The sequence below is a fragment of the Strigops habroptila genome, chromosome 1, assembly GCF_004027225.2.
Source record: "Strigops habroptila isolate Jane chromosome 1, bStrHab1.2.pri, whole genome shotgun sequence".
Taxonomy (NCBI): domain Eukaryota; kingdom Metazoa; phylum Chordata; class Aves; order Psittaciformes; family Psittacidae; genus Strigops; species Strigops habroptila.
In genome coordinates this window covers 153,720,951-153,739,865 of record NC_044277.2, presented here as the reverse complement: position 1 = coordinate 153,739,865, position 18,915 = coordinate 153,720,951, and the positions used below count along the sequence as shown (strand labels likewise).

Sequence of the window (18,915 nt, the reverse complement as noted above, 5' to 3'; positions counted from 1 at the left end):
ATCGTTTACACAGCATTTGTAGTTGTGGTGCGAAGGGGTTTGGAGGAGGATGTTCTCCTGGCTCTACTTGCACGTTCCTTCTTGCTTGCTACTGTGCTGCACAGGCAGTTACAGTCCCCATCTGTTTAGCCACAGCTCTACTGCCCAAATTTTTGCCCTTGCAGACTTAGTTGGTGAGCAACCTTGGAGTTGCTGCTCGGTCATGCTGAACTGGGTGTCTTGTTCATCTTTCCTGTTCATTTTTTTTTTCACTGAGTCCAGAAGCTTTCTAAGGACTCACTAGAACAACGTCATCATTCAGTGGGCAGATAGTGGAGGTGGTAACTTTCCAAAAGGTGGAAGAAGTCATGAAGAAGGTGGAAGAAGGCTCATTAAGATCTAAGGAGCTTAAGGTTAAATTTGAGCAACCATTTCCAAAGTCATGCAAAGGCAAATACCATGGTGGTATCGAATATTCTTCCAACATGTTTCTTTTCAGAGGTGGGCGGGAATTCACATGTTGCATGTGTTCTGAGGAAGAGTCATGCTTGGAGAACGCTTTGCATCTCTGAGTCTTCCCGAGTTGCTATAGCAGGGAGTCTAGAGTAGAAACAACTCTGTGAAGGAGGTTGTTTGGAGAAGTAGGAGTTGGCTGTTGAGCTGCTGGTTCAGGTAATAATAGCGGTTGCTCTGATTATTTTTTTGTAGCTGATTGTACAAGAGTACTTTACAAAATTCCCATCACTTGCTCTGGTGAAGGGAAAGGACTGAAGGAAGTATTCTGTGGTTATCCTGGGAGTTGCGAGTTAGTGGGGTCTGTTTTTATTTCTTCCATAGGCTTTGGCAAATGATATAGCCTACCAGCTGCTGAAGTTTGAGAGGATATTCTTTTAGTACCATTTGGACAGACATCGCCATTACAGAGAGACTGTGTAAGCCGTAGTTTTACCATTGCAACTCAAATCTATTTATAGAGTGGCAGAAAGACCTTTTGGATGACAGGATTCTGCCTTTCTACAGATAACTTCTGTGGCTGCACCACCTAATGCTTAAAGCAAAGAAAAGCTCAGGACTAAAGATGATCTGTTTCTTTTCAATGCTATCTTAACTGCAGATGTTAACCACAGTCATACTAACTAGAAGATACTTCTTCCCTATACACACTCCTCACCACGTAGGTTCTGGCCAAAAGCCAGTTGGAGACAGTGCATTAATTTTTCTTTTTAAAAATGGGAAGTAACAAACCTTGGTGACCTTGGAGGATATTGGGACATTTAATTTAGCGATGTTTGTGAAGCAATCAAAGTTATGTAGATAGGAAGCTGTATCTGTAACAAGACGGTGGGTTTTTTTCCTGCATTCCCTGTTTAAATGTTTGCTATCTCAGAATCAATCTGCAGAGATGACCATCTCTGTGAAAAGTGTATTCATTACTTGAACACAAAAAGAATTGTCTGTCAGCACAGCCTTTTCTTCTATTTTCTTTCTCCAGCTGAGAAAGAATGAGCATAATCTCAGCAAAAATAACTCTCAGCAGAATTTACCATTAATTTTATTTCCTAATGAAACATAATCTCTCATTCACCTTTCATTCTGTGTGGGTAAGAAGTGAATTTTAGGGAATAGAATTTTGCAAGTATCCGTATATAGTGAGGAGGATTATTTTTCTTAGAAAAGGATCAGCTAGCTAGCTATTAACTGAAGCTTTGGGTATTGTGCTCAGGTAAGTGAAAGCTTCAAATTGAAAACATGAGGTGTATTTTAAAGTATTTGTGTGGATAGAGAGACACACAATTTAATATAGCTTATTGAAATATCCCTTTAGCTTTTCGTCATCAGTGTTCATTTTGGATTTCATTATGTCATATGTATTGGAAGCATTAATGGGCAGAATAGCCTAATATATGTGGATATTGATCTAGCATCAAGTTGTGTGAGTGATAATATCATAGTATTATGTGGGAAGTAATTATTCCTTTGCTCCTTGTAAGAGAGTGAAGTTTTGAATTGAGTGTGAACAAAAGGAAGAGGGGGAGGGAGGAGCAGAAGGCCTGAAGTTGGTCTCTACTGATATAACCTCATGTCGTGGTTTAAGCCCAGCAGGTAACTCAGTACCACGCAGCCGCTTTCTCTCCCCCACCTCCGGGCAGGATGCAGAGGAGAATGGAAAGAATGTAAACCCCACGGGTTGAGATAAGAACAGTCCAGTAACTAAAGTATAATATAACACTACTAATAATAATAGTAAGGGAAATAACAAGGGGAGAGAATACAATTGCTCAACACCCACCAACCGATCCCCAGCCCAACCCGAGCAGTGATCTGGGCCTTCCAGGTAACTCCCTCCGGTTTCTATGCTGGGCATGACGTGCTGTGGTATGGAATACCCCTTTGGCTAGTTTGGGTCAGGTGTCCTGTCTCTGCTTCCTCCCGGCTTCCCCTCCTCCCTGGCAGAGCATGAGACTGAAAAGTGCTTGATCGGAGTAGACATTACTTAGCAACAACTAAAAAACATTGGTGTGTTATCAGCGTTGTTCTCAGACTAAAGCCATAACACAGCACTGCACCGGCTACTAAGAAGGAGAAAAATAACTGCTACAGCTGAACCCAGGACACCTCATTAGGACATTATATGGTCTTTGTTGCTAAAGGTCATGAGAAGTGCGCAAACTGGAAAGTAAATAAAAGTGCTGCCATTATTACACTCAATCAGATGCAGTTCGTTTTGTTTTCATTTCTGTTTTTATTGATGTGACACACAAGCTCTTCAAGCCAAAGGCTGTCTTTCGTAATGCTTACATTTTGCCTGATACAGTGGGATATCTATCCATTGGTCAGCTAATGATTCTGCAGCAATCCAAATAATTATAGGTAATAAGAGTAACATGAGGAATAGACTGCTGTAAAAGTCACTTTAATGTGAGCTACTTAATAATTTCTGAGCATGCAAGTGTTAAGTATCACTAATATTAAATGTGGCCATTGTTCCTGCTTGCACTAACATTTTATTCATTATTGCCATTGTAACAAAAGCTTTTTTGTTCTTTGTTTTGTACATTTTATTTCTCTCTCAGGCTCAAAATGCCCAACAGCTCCATGAGAGGATCCAGTCTTCTAGTATGGATGCAAAGTTAGAAGCACTGAAAGACTTGGCCAACTATTCACGGGATGTGACGTTTGCCCAAGAATTTATAAACCTGGATGGGATTTCCCTGCTAACACAAATGGTTGAAAGCGGCACAGAGTGAGTATTCTGCTTAAACTCCTTCTATATGGGGCATTTGTGTGCTCGCCCTCTTGAGTGCTTGAAGCATTTCTGTATACAGCATCTAAGATTATATAGAATAAAACATCTGAAGAGTTCTGGACTGCTAGGATAGTATATCCATTGTCAATGAGAAGATTTTTTTTAGGGTCCCCTAACCATAACCTGGTGGGGATGGGGATTGAGCAAAGTAGGAAGCCACAAGTACCCTCTGTGCCATAAAGTTTTGGGAAGACTGTGGTCCTAATTTTTTCTCTACCTATTGGAATTTAGATAAATCACTGGTAGTGTATTTAAAGGCTGATATTTATGTGTTTTCATCTGAAAACTGTGGTTTAATTGTCATGTTACTGAGAACATGTAAAGCAAAACCGCATCCTGGCTTTATTTCCACTTTTATTGTTTGAATTCTGGCTGGGATTTTTTCAGTGCTTTATTTTCATTTTTACTGTTTGAATTCTGGCTGGGATCTTTCAAGTAACAGTGGCTTTTTGACATGAAATTGAAAGCTGGCCTATGAACATACATTCTTTACCAGAGCATCTTACCCGTTTTCACCACTGGTGAAATTCAGGACTGTAGTTGTGTCTATTAGCTTAATGTGGGGGTTACTACAGAAAACATCAACTGGATTGCTGCACTATTAAATTATATTCTAACAGCTACTATTTCAAGTTTTTGCTTTCAAGTAAGAGGTTTAGTGCTTCGCAGTCAGTGTCAAGCTCTACTGCACATGAAGAAATCAGCAATACCCCACCCCTTTCCTGAGAGAAGGAAAATGCTCCGAAAGCAGCTTCTTTATTCTTTGGGGATGTTCAGTCTTGTGGATCAGACTTCAGAAGTAAATTACTGAAACCAATCCAAATCCCCTCACAAATGTGCTCATATTCTTTTGGGTTCAAGGAAGTAAACAGCATTAGGGGGTAGAGCAAAAGTAGTAAGTGGGCTTTGAAATGAAGCACAAGCTGTCTCTGATGGTCCCAGTCAAGATATACTGGGGATTTTCCACAGAAAAATTACGTACTTCTTAGAATCCAGTAGTCCTTGGATTGGGAAATGTAAAAGCACGCTCTCACTCACTCCTGCCTGTTCTGTGGTCAGTGGTTTACTGGACTTTGAATCCCTATTGCCACACTCCAGCTCCAAGCTGGATTTTCCAATAGCTCATGGTTTCATCTCCAGTTTTGGGGTGATGGTCTTTATTTCTTGCAGTGATGTGGCACGGACCACTTAAAAAAACCCCAGCCAACCAACCAACCAAAACTAAATGCTTGTAGTTACCAAATTTGTCAACTTTTCTTATATTCATATAAGTTGTGTTGTTTAGGGACCAGACTAAATTTAAAACCCAAGACAGGTTCAAGTTGATGTAAGCATATGCACACAGTTACTGTACTAATTAAAAGAATATACTGAATGGGCAGGCTCGCATGTGCCTCTGGAGATCAGAACATAAGCAAATTAAAAGTCACTGCCTCTGTGGTTTGTTTTCTCATGAATTTATTCAAGTTGAACAGTTTAACTTCACTGTGGAAGGTATTTAAACTGAAGCCTTTTACTTTCTATTGGAACAGACAGGAAACATTCTCATTTTTGACAAGCATTTCTTTTAGCTGCACTGAGGCTGAAGCAAGTGCCCTCCTCACCCTTCAGATGTGTTTGTATTGCTGGTCTGTAGCTGTGGAGTGGGCCAAGCTGTAGCAGACTGGTCTAGGTTAAAAATAACTGTTTGGGAGGGAAACTACTTAAGCCAGCACCACTGTTGAAAGAACTGCTCAGCAAATTACACCCTAGGAGTAATTCCTGGTTTAGGAAGTATAGTATATATAATTCCTGGTTTAGGAGGTATAAGTTTTCAAAGCACACAGCAGGCTTGTAGACTGGACATATGAGCAGAGCCTATTCCTTTGGTTTGTTTAATGTTAGTTTTTTTTAAGTAGCTTGCATTTGGAGGGATTCCAGATTTCTGTTTTTGGCTGATGTAATGTATCACCAAAAATGTATTGATCAATCTACCTGTCTGATCTGTTTATCAGTGTTTCTGCCTGTGGGGAGAAATGCTCTCCAGTTTGGGAATTAAACAAAGACTCAGACTGAGAGTTTCCAACAGCTTCACATGTTGATGAACTCTTAAGACTCACTGCAGTCTCTTTCATGTTCAGCAACTTTCAAGCAACCTTTCAAGGCCAGGTTGGATGGGGTTTGGAGCAACCTGGTCTAGCGGAAGGTGTCCCTGCCCATGGCAGGGGGTTGGAACTGGATGAGCTTAAGGTCCCTTCAACCCAAACCAGTCTGTGTTTCTGTGAACCTAGGCATTCTGCAGCTTCTGAAGGGGTCTGAAGGTCAGGTTTTTCTGGTTTTGTGACGAGTGTTGTAAAAGCAAGAACATCTGTGCTATGCTGTACAGCCCCTTATGCTTCCCTTCTGATACTGAGCACCGCTGCCCGATAAGTGCATGTCTAACAGAACTTGAGATTTAATGAAAGGAGCAAGTCCAAATATTCACAGACTCAGCAGCCTGAGACTCCCATGGTGCTGCTGCTTTGCTTTCTTGTCCAACTTCAAGCTATTGATCCTGTCCTCCCGCTTTAGGATCTGTCACTCACTGCTATTTCAGCACACTAAGCAAACAGACAAACTGCTTCCTCAGAAGCAGCACTTTTTTGTTTTGGTTTGTTTTTTTTTTACTTTATTATTACAACAAAATGGCTTTCTAAGATGGCCTGTGAGTGAAAAAGGTATGCGTGAGGGGAGAAAAAGGGTAATATATGGAGGAGAGAGTGGGGCAAGAACAGTCAGACATTGGAGTGCCCTAGGCTGGAGTCAGTCAGTTGTCCTCTTAGGATCTCTATTCCTGTTTTTGCTTGGGCCCTCTGCAATACCATTAATGAGGTCCCACAAGATGCTTGCTGAACAGGCAAAGCAAGCTGAAGGCCTCCTTGCCATTATCTCTAACCCTGGGCTGTGGTGCCCTCAGCAGTGCTGCCTTGTGGGCTGTGCTGCTGACGAGCTACGGTGCGGGTCACCAAACTGCTTCAAACCAAAAACCTCTTTTCCCTCCTTTTCCCTGCCCCAGTACCTACCACTTTCTTTTCCCCAATGGTATTTTTAACTCTGATCATTCCAGTGTCCATAGGTGGACCTACTCAAGCAATTATATGAACATTACAAAAGGGGGGAGGAGGGCAGTATTAGAGGAGGAATGAGCAGCCAAAAATTTCAGGGAAGGGCAGAAACTTCTTTGATAGCCCAGTTTTAGAAGGCAGTAAATCTTTTAAAGATACCTTTAATATATATCTTCACTTTGGAGTTGGTTTTGAGGCAGAGTTGTTCAGCCAGCCTTGCTTGAATGAGGCTAGGACTCAACCATACAGCTGGGAGAACTCCAATGGCTTGGTGCTGCTGAGAGATTGTTCAGCTCCCTGCCCTCTTCTCCCACCCCTTGTGTGTTAATTCCTACTCTCCAGCCCAGTCCTACTTCTTCCTGAAGCTGGTTCTCGTGTCTGGATGCTTCACAAAGCCAATCCTGCTTGTTAATTTGGTTGCAAAGTACCTGGTTCTGTTCTGCAGAGTTAGTTTGGGACTTTAAGAAGCAAGAAAGGAAGCGGGCATGAGCGGATGCAGGAAAGGCCCTTTTTTGTGGCAACAGACCATTACATTGGCCTAGGTGCGTGACTGAGCCACAACCCGAGAGCAGTTGTGTTGTGAAATAGTGTGAGAGTGGTTGTTTCTGCTCTCATATTGCAACCCAGAGACTGGCACTGATGCTCTGAGGAGGTCAGAGGGGATGGGACATACCCCATGGGGCGGCTACTGCCAGCCCCTCTCAGCTGCCTATGGGTTAATGCATCCTGCACCAAGGCCGAGTGGTGCCTCTGTTCATGGTGTGGTGCAGCTGTGTCAGAGATTGATGAATTCTGTTAATTCAAGCTTTATTCTCTGTTTTCCCCAAAGGGGCAGACAGTGCTCATTAAAAGCACCATCATACTCAGTGTAAGGTTGCTCTGAGGTTTTCTTTGCACGTGGAACTCATACTAAGGGCAGCTCTTAAGTTATAATTTGAGGGTGTAATTAAGTTTTAGTGGGCAGCCTCTGGAAAGCAAGACTTCAACTTTTATAGAACTTTCACTGAGGAAGAGGCCGATGTGTTATTTATAGTTGGCTGTATTTATTGTGCTACTTACTCATTATTTCAGTGAAACTGATGACTATAAAAGTACAGTGACCAGAGAATGTAAATTCCTGGGTTTCTAGTTACCTTTGCTTCATTTCTGCTGGTGATGAATAGAAGTAGCCATAGAAAAAGTTGACAAGAACAGTGTTTCCTAGCTAGTTTTCCATATGTTGCATTCCTGAATGTTGAGGAAAATTAGGATGTGTTGGAGAATAGCCTTCCCAGTTTCTTGCTGTTTATATAGCTTCAAAAATAACAAATTGAGAGGCTTTTTGTTTAATTCTGTGTATGTTTTCAAAAGTGGGTTTAATGCTATGTGTAGTTACCATAATTTGGGTAAGATCTGGAGCGCCTGCTGCTAAGAGCACATGAACTGTAGACCTGTGTGCTGGGACAAAGCCATAGGGATTGGTGATCAGCAGATTATAGGGTGCATGGGGCCCTTGTGAAGCTGAGAGTGCCTCTTGTCAATCTGAATGTCTTTATGTCAGCAGAGATGCAACATGTCTTAGAAACCGTCCACATGTATCTTGGTCCTGTTGATGGAGATGGCTCATTTTTGTTTTTCCTTCAGGCTCATTCTTGCTTCCAGAGCATGCCGAGCCTCTTATTAACTGAAGAAAAAAAAAGGGGAGAGGGGAAAAAAAACGCTGCTTTTATGTTTATTTTTATGGCTTGGTTGACCTATAAATTGTAGCAGCGACTGCAAGACAAGTTAGGTCATGAAGAACAAGTAAATGCTGATCCCACTTTATAATTACCCATGATGTCCAGTCATTTCTCAGAGTCTGTGCATCTCTATCACTCAAGAGGGGTGTGGGTGTGCACACACAGTTATTTTCCTTTTCAGAGAGAGATTTCCATAATACTTCTAATGCTTATTTTTTGTCTGAAGCCTGGTTTGTGCCTAGTTCAGGACAGCTGAATATGTGTTCCATCTGGTTGGAAGTACAGGCAGTGTAAAAGGGAAATGTAAGGTCATGCTGCTTCTGCTCCCCAGCCCTGACTGCAATGGCCTAAACAGACACAGGAGAGGAGTAATGCTGGAAGGTCCTAGTTACCATAATGACTGATGAAGAGATATATTCAGGAACCAAACTGGAAGAAATGATCATGTTTCTTTGCTACCTCATCTGACATAACGTAGGTTGTTCATTCAGAGCTGTATTCAATAGTGTATCCCAGAATTACTATTTCAGAAAACTATGTGTGTATGGATAGTCCTTCTGATGTAGCAGAAGACTGGTAAAGATGTGGTGGGGTTTTTTCTTGCTGTATCAGAAGAGTTGTGTGACTGGGACAGACTCTCAGCCTTCCCTAAAAGGGAAAAAACACCCTCATATTCCCTAATAAAGTCAGAAAAGGAGAATGTAAGTCACAAGCCATAAATATTGGAAGACCAAAGAGTTAATAAAAGGAATCTATGTTTATTTTTGTCATTACCAGTAATAATAATAATAATCTTATGACTGGGAGGAAAAGGAGGAGGAATTCCTATGCAGAATTTTCAGTATTTTATTGGTGTTATCATGGTCTCTGTCACTTGTCATTTGGCTGAAATAACACACAGGGGTTTTTGCCAAGAAACGGACATTGTGCTAAGCCTGTCCTGACAGTAACCAGAATTGGTTTTGCTGCTGTGGAGAAGTTTTATTCTTCAGAAGTCTGCTTCATCGATGTGGCTGGGCTGACCAGCTTTATTTGCAGCACAGACGTGGCACGGGAGCATGTGAGTCAATGCTGCTCACACTTGGCTGCAGAGAGCCTAGTTTTTCAGTTTCAGATTCTGCCTATCTTCCCATTGGAAATAATAAATGCAGCCAGATCAGGTTCATGTAAGCTTCTAAATAGATGTGTATGTTTTTTGACTCTCGACTAAGCAGAGTCTTCCACTGAACACGGGCAGTTGCGGACTTGGCTGCTGTACAGCTGGAAGTCTCTGAGATGGCAATTGTGCGTGCTTTAAGGTCAAACTGTATTGTTCAGTGAAATTCCAGCTCCTGGCTTGTCTTACGGAGATAATACTGTGTACTAGCCCAGTGGAAAACTGAAGACAGATTGGTTTGGAGTTATTCCGACTTTAACACACTGTTTGGGACAGTTGCTCACATACCTGCTAATGGTTTTTTCCACCCCAGACTGATGAGTATTTCAGTAGTGCTGTCAAAACACTTAAGCAGCCCTTGCTCACAGCCACTTGTTCACGTCCTGCTTCATCTGAAGAGTTATGCCAGTACTGTTTGTAGCAAGCTGGACTGGAAAACTGATGGAGATGATTAAAAGTGACGATAAAGGCTACTTTTAATACAATATTCCATAACCCAGTTCAGTTTCCTTGATTGAGCTCACAGTGTTGCCCCAGAAAACAGTTGTGCAAGCACAACTCATTGGGTAAATGGAAAATGAATTTTCAGAAGGTATGAGCAATGCTAAGCTAGTATGTCTTTGCCTCTAAATCAAGTAGTCCTTTTCCACCCTTCCTGGCTACTGGCTGTGCAGTGCCTGCTCCCTCTCTTGGTCAGCTTCAATGCTCATCTGGCTGCTCAGTGATCCAGTTCAGTTTGCTAATCTGGCAGAAACTAAGCCAGCTGATGGAGGGAGGAGAATGATTTGTATTTTGACAGCACTGGGCTGTTAGACAGGCTCCACCATTCCTGTGAAGCTTCACTTGGCAGCACAGATTACTTAATCTGACATTGCTGCCAACATCAATTCTTGTCCAACAGGGGTTTTAGGCAATCTTCATTTCTTAGTGCTTCTGGAATGTTGGGAGAGGGTGACTTGTCTGCGGAAAAAATCCAAAAAAGTCTGTAAAATCAGGTAATTTTGTTCTAGCGATGGGGAGAGGGAAGGACAGGAGAATGAGAAGGGGCTACAGCCCCGTCTCTCAGTGCAGTTCCCATAAAGGAAGAACGTGGAGTGGGTTTTCTTTGTGGGGCAGCATTTTTGCTGGTTTATTTTTCTCCCGTTGGCTCTATTTTGGGTTTGTTTCCCCATCAGTTTTCAGGCTTGCATTCCACCCTCCCTCTCAGCGCACACAAGTACAATTTCTTGTCTATCCTTTACATATGCATAGCACACGCTGTATGTTTTAGATAAAAGCCCAATCTGAAGATTGAACCACTAACGATTACATCTTTGGAGGGAAGAGAATTGCTGCTTCTCACACTCCTGCCAACCCACATGCTTTTTTCTCCAGGACTGTTTTTCTTACTTTGCCTGTGCTTAAGAATATTAGCATTTAAATGACCCCTGCTAAGTGATGATATCAACACTTTGTTGATAGGAAGAGGAGAGGAGACAGTTTTACTGGGTTTTGTTTTGCAACCACTTCTGTAAAATGTGATAAAAAGAGCAATTCCAGCAGTGGATTTCTATTTCCAAATGTTCTTATGAGTACCACGCTGGACAAAACGGTTTTCTTTCCTTGTTTTTTTGACTCCAGACAAAGTGTGGTATTTGAGGAACCAGCAAAAATAAGGAGAAGAGGGTAAAGCTTCCACTTCTGCAACTTCCCAGGATGTTTTTGTGTCCTGGACTGTCGTGGCTGGGGAATGCTGTGGTGACTCGAAGGTGCTGCTCAATAACTCTGTAGTCATTTTGCAGATTTCACCCCAATAAGTTATTTCAGCCTCCTGGCCAGAGTGTTTCCTTGACTTCACCGATGTGTGATAGCCACACCTGATACAGACAGAAGCCACAAGTGTATACTCCTGTGTTGTCTTGTCCTGTTTCTAAACATTGCCTGTTACCTAGAATATGGGCTATCCTTGTGTTTGTCTGAAAAGCAGTAGCCAAATACAGCTCTAATGTGGTTAACAGGTTGTTCATTCATCGTCCCATCAGTTTTTCTCTAGAGGAGGAAGGTTTTATGAATACCTTCCACCTTTGCTGATGATGGCCCTTTCCAGGACCACAGTTTGAACAGTGCAGTCTCAGAAGCGTTGGTTGCAGTGAGGTGGTGCGCCTGCTTTACCTCGTGGCATCCATAACTCCAGTGGGTCCACGATAGGACAACGTTTGAGCCATCCCCAGAGCAGAAAAGCCTTGCTGTGCACCGTGTATTGCCCCAGCTGTGGTTTAGATTTGGGCTATCTTTGGTCCTTGTACAGTCATTTTTGTACATGAACAGCTGAGAGTTGATTCAGTCAGGTCCTTGTTAAGCTGGCCTCTGCTGGAAGCTGTTGTGACATAACCTCCAGTATTTGAGCATGGATGAAGTCCAGGATGGCTTGGGGAAGTCCAAAGGGAACTCCTACTCCTTGGGATTCAGCTGGAAATGTATCACAAAGTTCTTCTGAGGCCAGACAGGGAATATGTCATGATAGCGAAATGTCTGAACTGGTAACGTGTCGTTAGTGTTTATTTTGCACTGTGTTGGCATTTGTTTTGGGATTTCTCCCTGTATAACATTTGCTGTGTGTTTTTGTCTTTCACCACTATAGTATCTGAACCTTTCACAAACGCTATTTCATTTACCCACCTAATGTTTGTGTCTTGGCCGTGGTTTTGTGCTTATCTGTGCGAGCGCAATTGAGGGATGGCTTCTAAAACAGAAGAAAAAAGATAAGTATAGGTATTGAGCTAATTGCAGTGTGTAGATCAGGAAGGAGTTTTAGAGAATTGTCTGGTTGCTGCCATGGAGTCAGCCCTCTAGAGAAGAAACAACATTTGATGCCCCAGATCGTCTGCTGCTCTTATCTGTTGCTTTGGAAAGTGTGATATTGGTAGAAATTGTTTGGTCTAACAGGATGGTTAGCTTTCCTCTCAAGTCAAAATTTGCTGTCTTTCTATTGCTTCACCAGAAAGCCTTATACTATTCAGTTATTTCTCTGTATTATTCTAAACTTATATTTTCTTTTACATTGGATGTGGTCTGATCTCCAGGTAACTGATCGCCAGTTAACTTAAGGTGGATAAGATTGTGTAAATGTTAAAGAGAGTTGCTGTCTAAATGTTTTGTTCTAGGACTCAGATGTTTGTTCAGTCATGGAGAAAACGCACCTGATTATAGCCTGTTGTGAAAAATCCCTGGCAAAACTGAGCCTGCCCTTTGAAGTTCCACTAGCTTGCAAACCACCACACGTTTGTCAGGCAGACACAGCACAGATTGTGAGCTTACTTGTTGCTTAGTCAAAGCTAGCACCTGGGTGAAAAGCAGAAGTTAAGGCTCTGAAGCTTTGCTGGCACGTGCTGCGGAAGATCGCTTGGGTCCACACACATTTGGGAGATGTCAAAACCCATTTGTGATGTGTTCTTGTTAGGATTTAGCAGAGTCTGCCGCAGCAGGGAACGCTCCTTTTGCAGGAATGACATTCTGCTGAAGTTGGGATGTCCTGCTGTGGGAAATGCTTTGAATTTTTCTGCTCCTGACAGCAGGTTGAGGGTAATTTTCTCCCCTTTTTAAGGCACTCATCGGGATGCTTTTTGTGTGCTCATTACTGCTGGCTACACAGATAGATGTTGTAGCATAAAAGAACTAAAGCCATGAAATCTTAAGAACAAAAAATCATGTCACTTCTCTAATTCAAGCTAGGCTGTAGCCCAGTCTGTGCTTGGATACATGGTAAACTGTGCCGTCATTATTTTCAGGCAGGAGTACTGCAGCTCACAGCTAGCAATGAAGGATTTCAAACCACTGTTCCTGTGATGTTCTCTCTGTGTTTTCTCCCCTGATGGTTACACAAGGAATCCCAAAAGCTGCCCTCCCTGAGACTGGTCCTTCTTGAAAAGAGTCTGTAAATAGACTCTGGAGAAAGCACAACATTACTTGTGTGTGAACAGAATGGAAAATGCAAGGTGGGAGTTACTGCTGTACCAAAATGGGGGGTGGTGGTGGTGAAAATATTAGTTCTGAGAGAGAATTGAATCAGTGTTCCAGGTGAGAAGGGGACAGGGAGGAAGGAGGGGGACCCCTTAAAGCATTCTTTCGAATGGTGGGCTGCCCAACCTCTGAAATAAAACTGAAACAGATTTAGGAGACACAAGTGGTTAGGTGGGAGATGGATATATTTATCTTTCATTTGTTTGTTTGTTTAAATGGTGTTTTAAAAAGAAGTTATTTCTCTTGGATGCCATTTTTACCATTGCTAGTCTCTTTCTTCAGCTTGCTTTGCAGTGTAATCAGCAGTTCTGAAGCTAGTTCTTAGCTGGAGGATGGCTTGCAAATTGTGATAGCGGGCTACAGCTTTCAACTGTGCTTATTTGCTTTTCCCTCTCTGCCCTTCATATTTGGCTGCCAGTTTCCTCAATATAGCAGTATGATGCTATTGCTTCTGGCTCACTGATGAGACACAACAGTGTATATCTTGGGGGAAAAATAGGAAATACCTAAATATTTGCCCAACATTGAGGGGTATGTTGGGCAACAAGGAACCAAGTGTTTTGGAAGCTACAAGGAAAGCAAGAGCATCCCACTGGAGGGTGAGTGTGTAGCTTGGCCTTTTAGAACCTGAATCAGTAAGTGACATTCTTGAGCACATCATTGCCTTTCTCAAGTGTGTTGATTCAGCACGTTGGGCCTGGGCATGTCCATCAGTGTGTGAATTTTAAGAGCAAAAGAGCTAGAGGTCAGGCCACACATTCTGTTAGCATAAGACTGACATACTGTATTAATGCCTTACGGAGCTGGTCCAAGGTGGTTTTGAGTTGCTGAGTAAATGCGACTCTATGGTTAGAAACCCAGGGTAAATTCTTCACCTCCCTTTGAAGAAAACCTGTCCCTGGCTTTAGAAGGTCAGGATTTTGGTCTGTGTTGGTCCTAGCTGCACAACTTTCAACCATTCTGACAACTGTGACATCAGTATTAATGATGGACACTGGAAGTAAATAGAAGCTTTTCAGGCAACAGACTACATGTCATAGCAAAGAGACAGAAAATGCTTAACGTGTAAACCCTTATTGCTTTGTACCAAAGACTTCTCTTACACAAATACTTAACTAATTTAGGATGCCTGGGCAAGCTTTAACGGTCAAGAGAAACAGGTTTTAGAGAAATCTGATGTTTTTCACCTGTCAACTGTTTCTTCACTTCTGCCTTTTTCCTAACAGAAGTTAACATAAGTATTCTGAACAGATATCTGAAATTAATGTTGAATGTTCTTTTACCAGTGACTGAGCTGTTTCTGTTCACAGCAACGTGTTAGTAATTTACTGCCTCTTGTTGTGTGTCTGGTTTTGCATTTCCTGAATGGGGTACGGGTGTGTGTGCGGGGTGTGTGTATGCAGAGGTGAAGAGGGGACAGATGTTTTAAAGTGTGTCTTCTCACGTGCAAGTTTTAATTTTGCAGACGATATCAGAAATTGCAGAAGATAATGAAGCCCTGGTAAGAACCTGATTAGATCATCACCTTGCCCACTGCCTCCTCTGTTGCATGACTGGGTTCAGGCCCTTTCACTAATCTTTATACAGCTGTGCTTATTCGTTCAGCGAGTCTTCAACCTTCTCTGTTTTCTGCTCTTTGATGCCTGTTGAAATTTTCTCATGAAGCCTTTTTGCTTTGCTTGTGGAATGAGTGCTTCATTTCTGTATCTCCTGCAGGGGCTTCTGCTGCTTCTGAAGTAAGGCTTTTCCTTTGTTTTCTTTGTGAATTTGAGCAAACAAAGGATTTCCCTACCTTCCCTAATTCCCCTCTTACATTTGTTTGGCTTACATGGTTGATAGTCGGCAATTCCAATTGTTGGTGTTAGTGAGATGAAAGTATGACTCGTTGTACCAGTTTGAATTCCTATTATTTGCTGGTCCCAGGTAATGCCAACTGTTGCAGATAACTGCATAAAGGCAAACTATGATATAGTAAAGGGCCTCATATCAAAGTTTTGAAGCATGCTTATTTCCATGATGGTGTTTTCAATTGATCTTCTGTGTGCTTCAAGTCAAGCACAGGCTTTGATAAATTGGGTCCCCCAAGAGATGCTCCAATATCTTGATTGGTTTGGAAATTTGACATCTCAAGTATAGCTAAAGCTCAAGGAAGCAAAGGAATAATTAATCAGTTAACCACAGATCTGTCACTGAGAGCTTGATGTAGTTTATCACACAGGAAATGCAGCTCTCCATCTGAATCCGTGCTAAATCGTACTTTCACAAAGTATAGACCAAGTTCTGAAACATTTATTTTTAAACCTAATCAATAAATTAGTAAGAATAAATTTGGCAGGAAGCTTGAATCCTTCCTCTCCTTTCTCAACGTAGTACAAAGTAACTTGTTTCGTAATAGAAAAGTTCAGATTCTGAGGAAAATGATTAAAATGGTATGAGGTTCAGAATTCTTGGCAGCATCTCCTCTGCTGAGAAAAGGTACCTCCTGTGCCTTTGGGTGGTGCATTTTTCCTCACTGCTGTGGAAATAGTTCTTTGTGGACAAATAGTTCTACTCCTTCAGCATCTCTGTGCTCCCAAACTCTGTTATCCCGTAGGCTTCTCTACGTTAAATTCTGTGATTGCTCTCAAGACAGTACAAAAATACTGACTTAAGAGTTGCATTGCACCCTGGGTTTAGGACCTGATCATACTGATGTGCTGAATTAATTATTTCTTTGCAGTTTAGTTTTGGTTACTTGTGGGAACTAGGCATTACTCACTTGAATAGGATTCTTACTTATCAGGGTAGATGCAGCATATCAGTGGATACAGTAGTAAAGAAAGCGTATGTGACTAAAGTTTATTCTAGCTTTGGAAGTTAGATCCTGTCAGTAAGCTTCAGTTTGCATTGGGGCACGTAGGTTGATATTTTGATTTCCATCAATAGTACATGAAACGATACAATTAAAATAACATAAATTCTTGAGTTTGGGACTTTGACTAAAAAAGACACCAGAGCCATTGGTCAGGATGTGAAACCAAGAGTTCTGGAAGCTGGCCTAGTGAACACTTTGAAAGTGAGGTGAATACACTAGTGCGCTCTGAGTGTGCTTATCGAATGTCTTGACTATTTTTCACCCATGTATTAATGGAAAAAGGTCTTGATGAAACAAGAACTACTAAAAAGACCCTCAGAATTTATAAAGAACTAAACTAAACTTTACAATCTTGCAGGCTCCACCTGCTGTCTTCTTGACTGAAGAAACTTAAAGAAAGCAAATGGTAGCAACAACAACCAGTTAATTTTAATTTACAGGATGACATATTTCATCAAGTTGCAAGTATTTCATTTTAGCTTGCCCCTGACTTAATTAAAACCTGATTTTCACAGAGAGCCCTGGTTCAATAGCTTCCTCCATTGAAGGAAGTTCTAAAATGTGAGTTTCTTCTTCTCCCTCCTTTCAGTTTTAGGGCTTCCTAATTTGTTTCAGGATTTTATTTATTCCGTGTTGGTTAATTCTTGGATGAAACAAAATAGAGAATTCCCATGAAACGCCCTTTGCATTGCAGAACTGAACTGTAGTCAGACTATGCTGACTGGAGAGTGATGTTTTTCCTGTGTAGTTAGTTATTCCTGATCTTTTACGAAAAGCTGGTCCATTTAAGGAAATTACCGTGAAATGAGCAAAACCAGGAATTTAAAAGATGGGGAATAATAGAAAAGGTAATTTTAAGCACATCTTCATGAAGAAACAGTGTATAATAGTTCCTCTGGGTTAGTTTCCCATGCAGACAAATGCTTAATGTACCTCAAAGTGGATTTAGTCATACTCCATAATAAGAGTATCTGGATTTATTCAAGAGTAGTTACAGTTCTGTTTAAAATTTGCAGCTTGTTTTCTTTAATCAGAGTTCGTTTTGGAGCTCAGAGAAGCCCTGACGCCGGGGTACAAAGGTATTTCAGCTTTTTGGAATGCAAGTGGTTTAAAATTAGTTGGGCTGATCACTTGTAATGAGCGGGCCGAAACTGTACCACAAAGAAGTATTTCAGTGGTGCTTGGCACGATGCAAGAAGAAAAAGAAATATATAAATCTATGTCCCAGTGTGGCAGTTTAAGTGCATTTCCTGTAATCATGAGAAGATAGGGGCATCCATGCCACAGATTGTTCAGTCATTTTCAGGCGTACTGAGCACCAAGTAGGCGTGAATTGCTCCTGGTTTGATTTGATTTGATGGTGGCTTAGCTTCACCCTTGGAAAGGTTACATGAAGAAACAAGGCAGTGTAGAAGCAATGGAGAGGAGCCATAGCAATAAAAAAGGTGCTTGTTCACACGGTGCTTGCTGAGCATCCTACTGCATCATCAGTCTTCATTTCAGGCTTAGGTTCTTGCTCCCCTGGCTTTTCCAGAGCTCTTGTCCTCTGATGATTAGATACATTCTGCTCCCCTGTTTAAATTTATTCATGGCCATTTATCCTTGACAACTCTATCTTAAAAAGCTGGTTTTACTCTTTGATGTTGGCCTCAATGATGTCAGGCCTTTCAGCTGCCCGGTATTGGGCTGTGAGCACAGTTGCTGCATGATAAGAGAGTTAACTGCTTCCTTAACTACTGCGTTTGCTGCTAGGCTGCTATTCTTCTGTTACCTCCTGCCCAGTTAAAGCTATTCCCTTCTGCAGCCTTCCCCATGCACAATTACAGATCAGCTTTGGTCCTGTTTTGACAATGAAAAATGGTTTGTTTTGAAGATGTACTGTCTGTGGCTTCTAGTCCTAATGGGCTGGTGGCTGTATCCTGGTTATGACAGAAAAACAGCAGTTAATTTCCATGTTCTCTTATGCAACTTCTATCATATAAAACATGTGAGACAGTCCACTTAGATTTATACAAGCTTTTTTTATTGCCTTTTTTTTTTTGTTTTGTTGTGGCAGCTGAGCCTGGCTAATTAATCTTGATTTAAAGAATCATTTGAACAGGCGAGTGTTTTTCTCCAATAGTAATAAAATACTCTTTTTGGTATATGTGTTAAACATGGATAGAGGTTTTTTCCCTTTTTTCTTTATTTTTTCCCCAAATTATTTAGGGGATTTGGGTGCTCAAGTGCCGTTAATGTATTTTGATAACAAATCCAAATTGCTTTAGGCATCTTTCAAAATACCAGACATAGGTTTTTTTATATATACATATAAAATATATATAGATATACACACCTGAGGATTACTTAACACACATGATAAAAAAGACAGTTTGTCATGTGGAAACGGTACTATGAAGGCAAGTAGACTCCCAGTGTATGGAGTCCGCACCGAAGAGCCAGAGCCCTGCAGTGTTCAGGAGGGGTTGTACAAGGAGCTTGCCTGAGAGCATAGATCATTAAAATGTCAGTGTTGGTGAGCGATAGGAAATTGCAATTACACAGTGTATCTTTCTGATCATTTTTCCCCTCTTGCTGCGCTGACACACATTACAAAGCACCTTCATCAGGAATTACCTTCAAACTATTAAGTTGTTTTGCCAGAGCAGTGAGGGTTTGGTATTTACAGAGCTGTCACGCTTTGTGCTGTGGATTAAACTGAAAAGATTTTATGAAGAAAGAGGCTGCATTTTTTTTGCCATTTTTTGTCTGACAAAACACTTACTGAGATTTGAGTTAAACAGCTCCTACCACGTATTTTCTAAGATTCCTACTTTTAT

General features: G+C 41.5%; 1 protein-coding gene across 3 annotated transcripts in view; it reads left to right on the top strand.

The window, feature by feature from the left end:
- Positions 1-18,915, top strand: part of ELMO1 (engulfment and cell motility 1) — a 278,325-nt gene that overhangs the window by 80,607 nt on the left and 178,803 nt on the right. For 2 of the 3 annotated variants that reach the window (XM_030477045.2, XM_030477054.1), the window contains exons 7-8: positions 3,054-3,223; positions 14,708-14,743. In XM_030477045.2, the coding sequence (XP_030332905.1) occupies positions 3,054-3,223; positions 14,708-14,743 (206 nt within the window). The remainder of the gene's footprint in view (positions 1-3,053; positions 3,224-14,707; positions 14,744-18,915) is intronic. The other variant, XM_032919775.1, reaches the window with a different exon arrangement.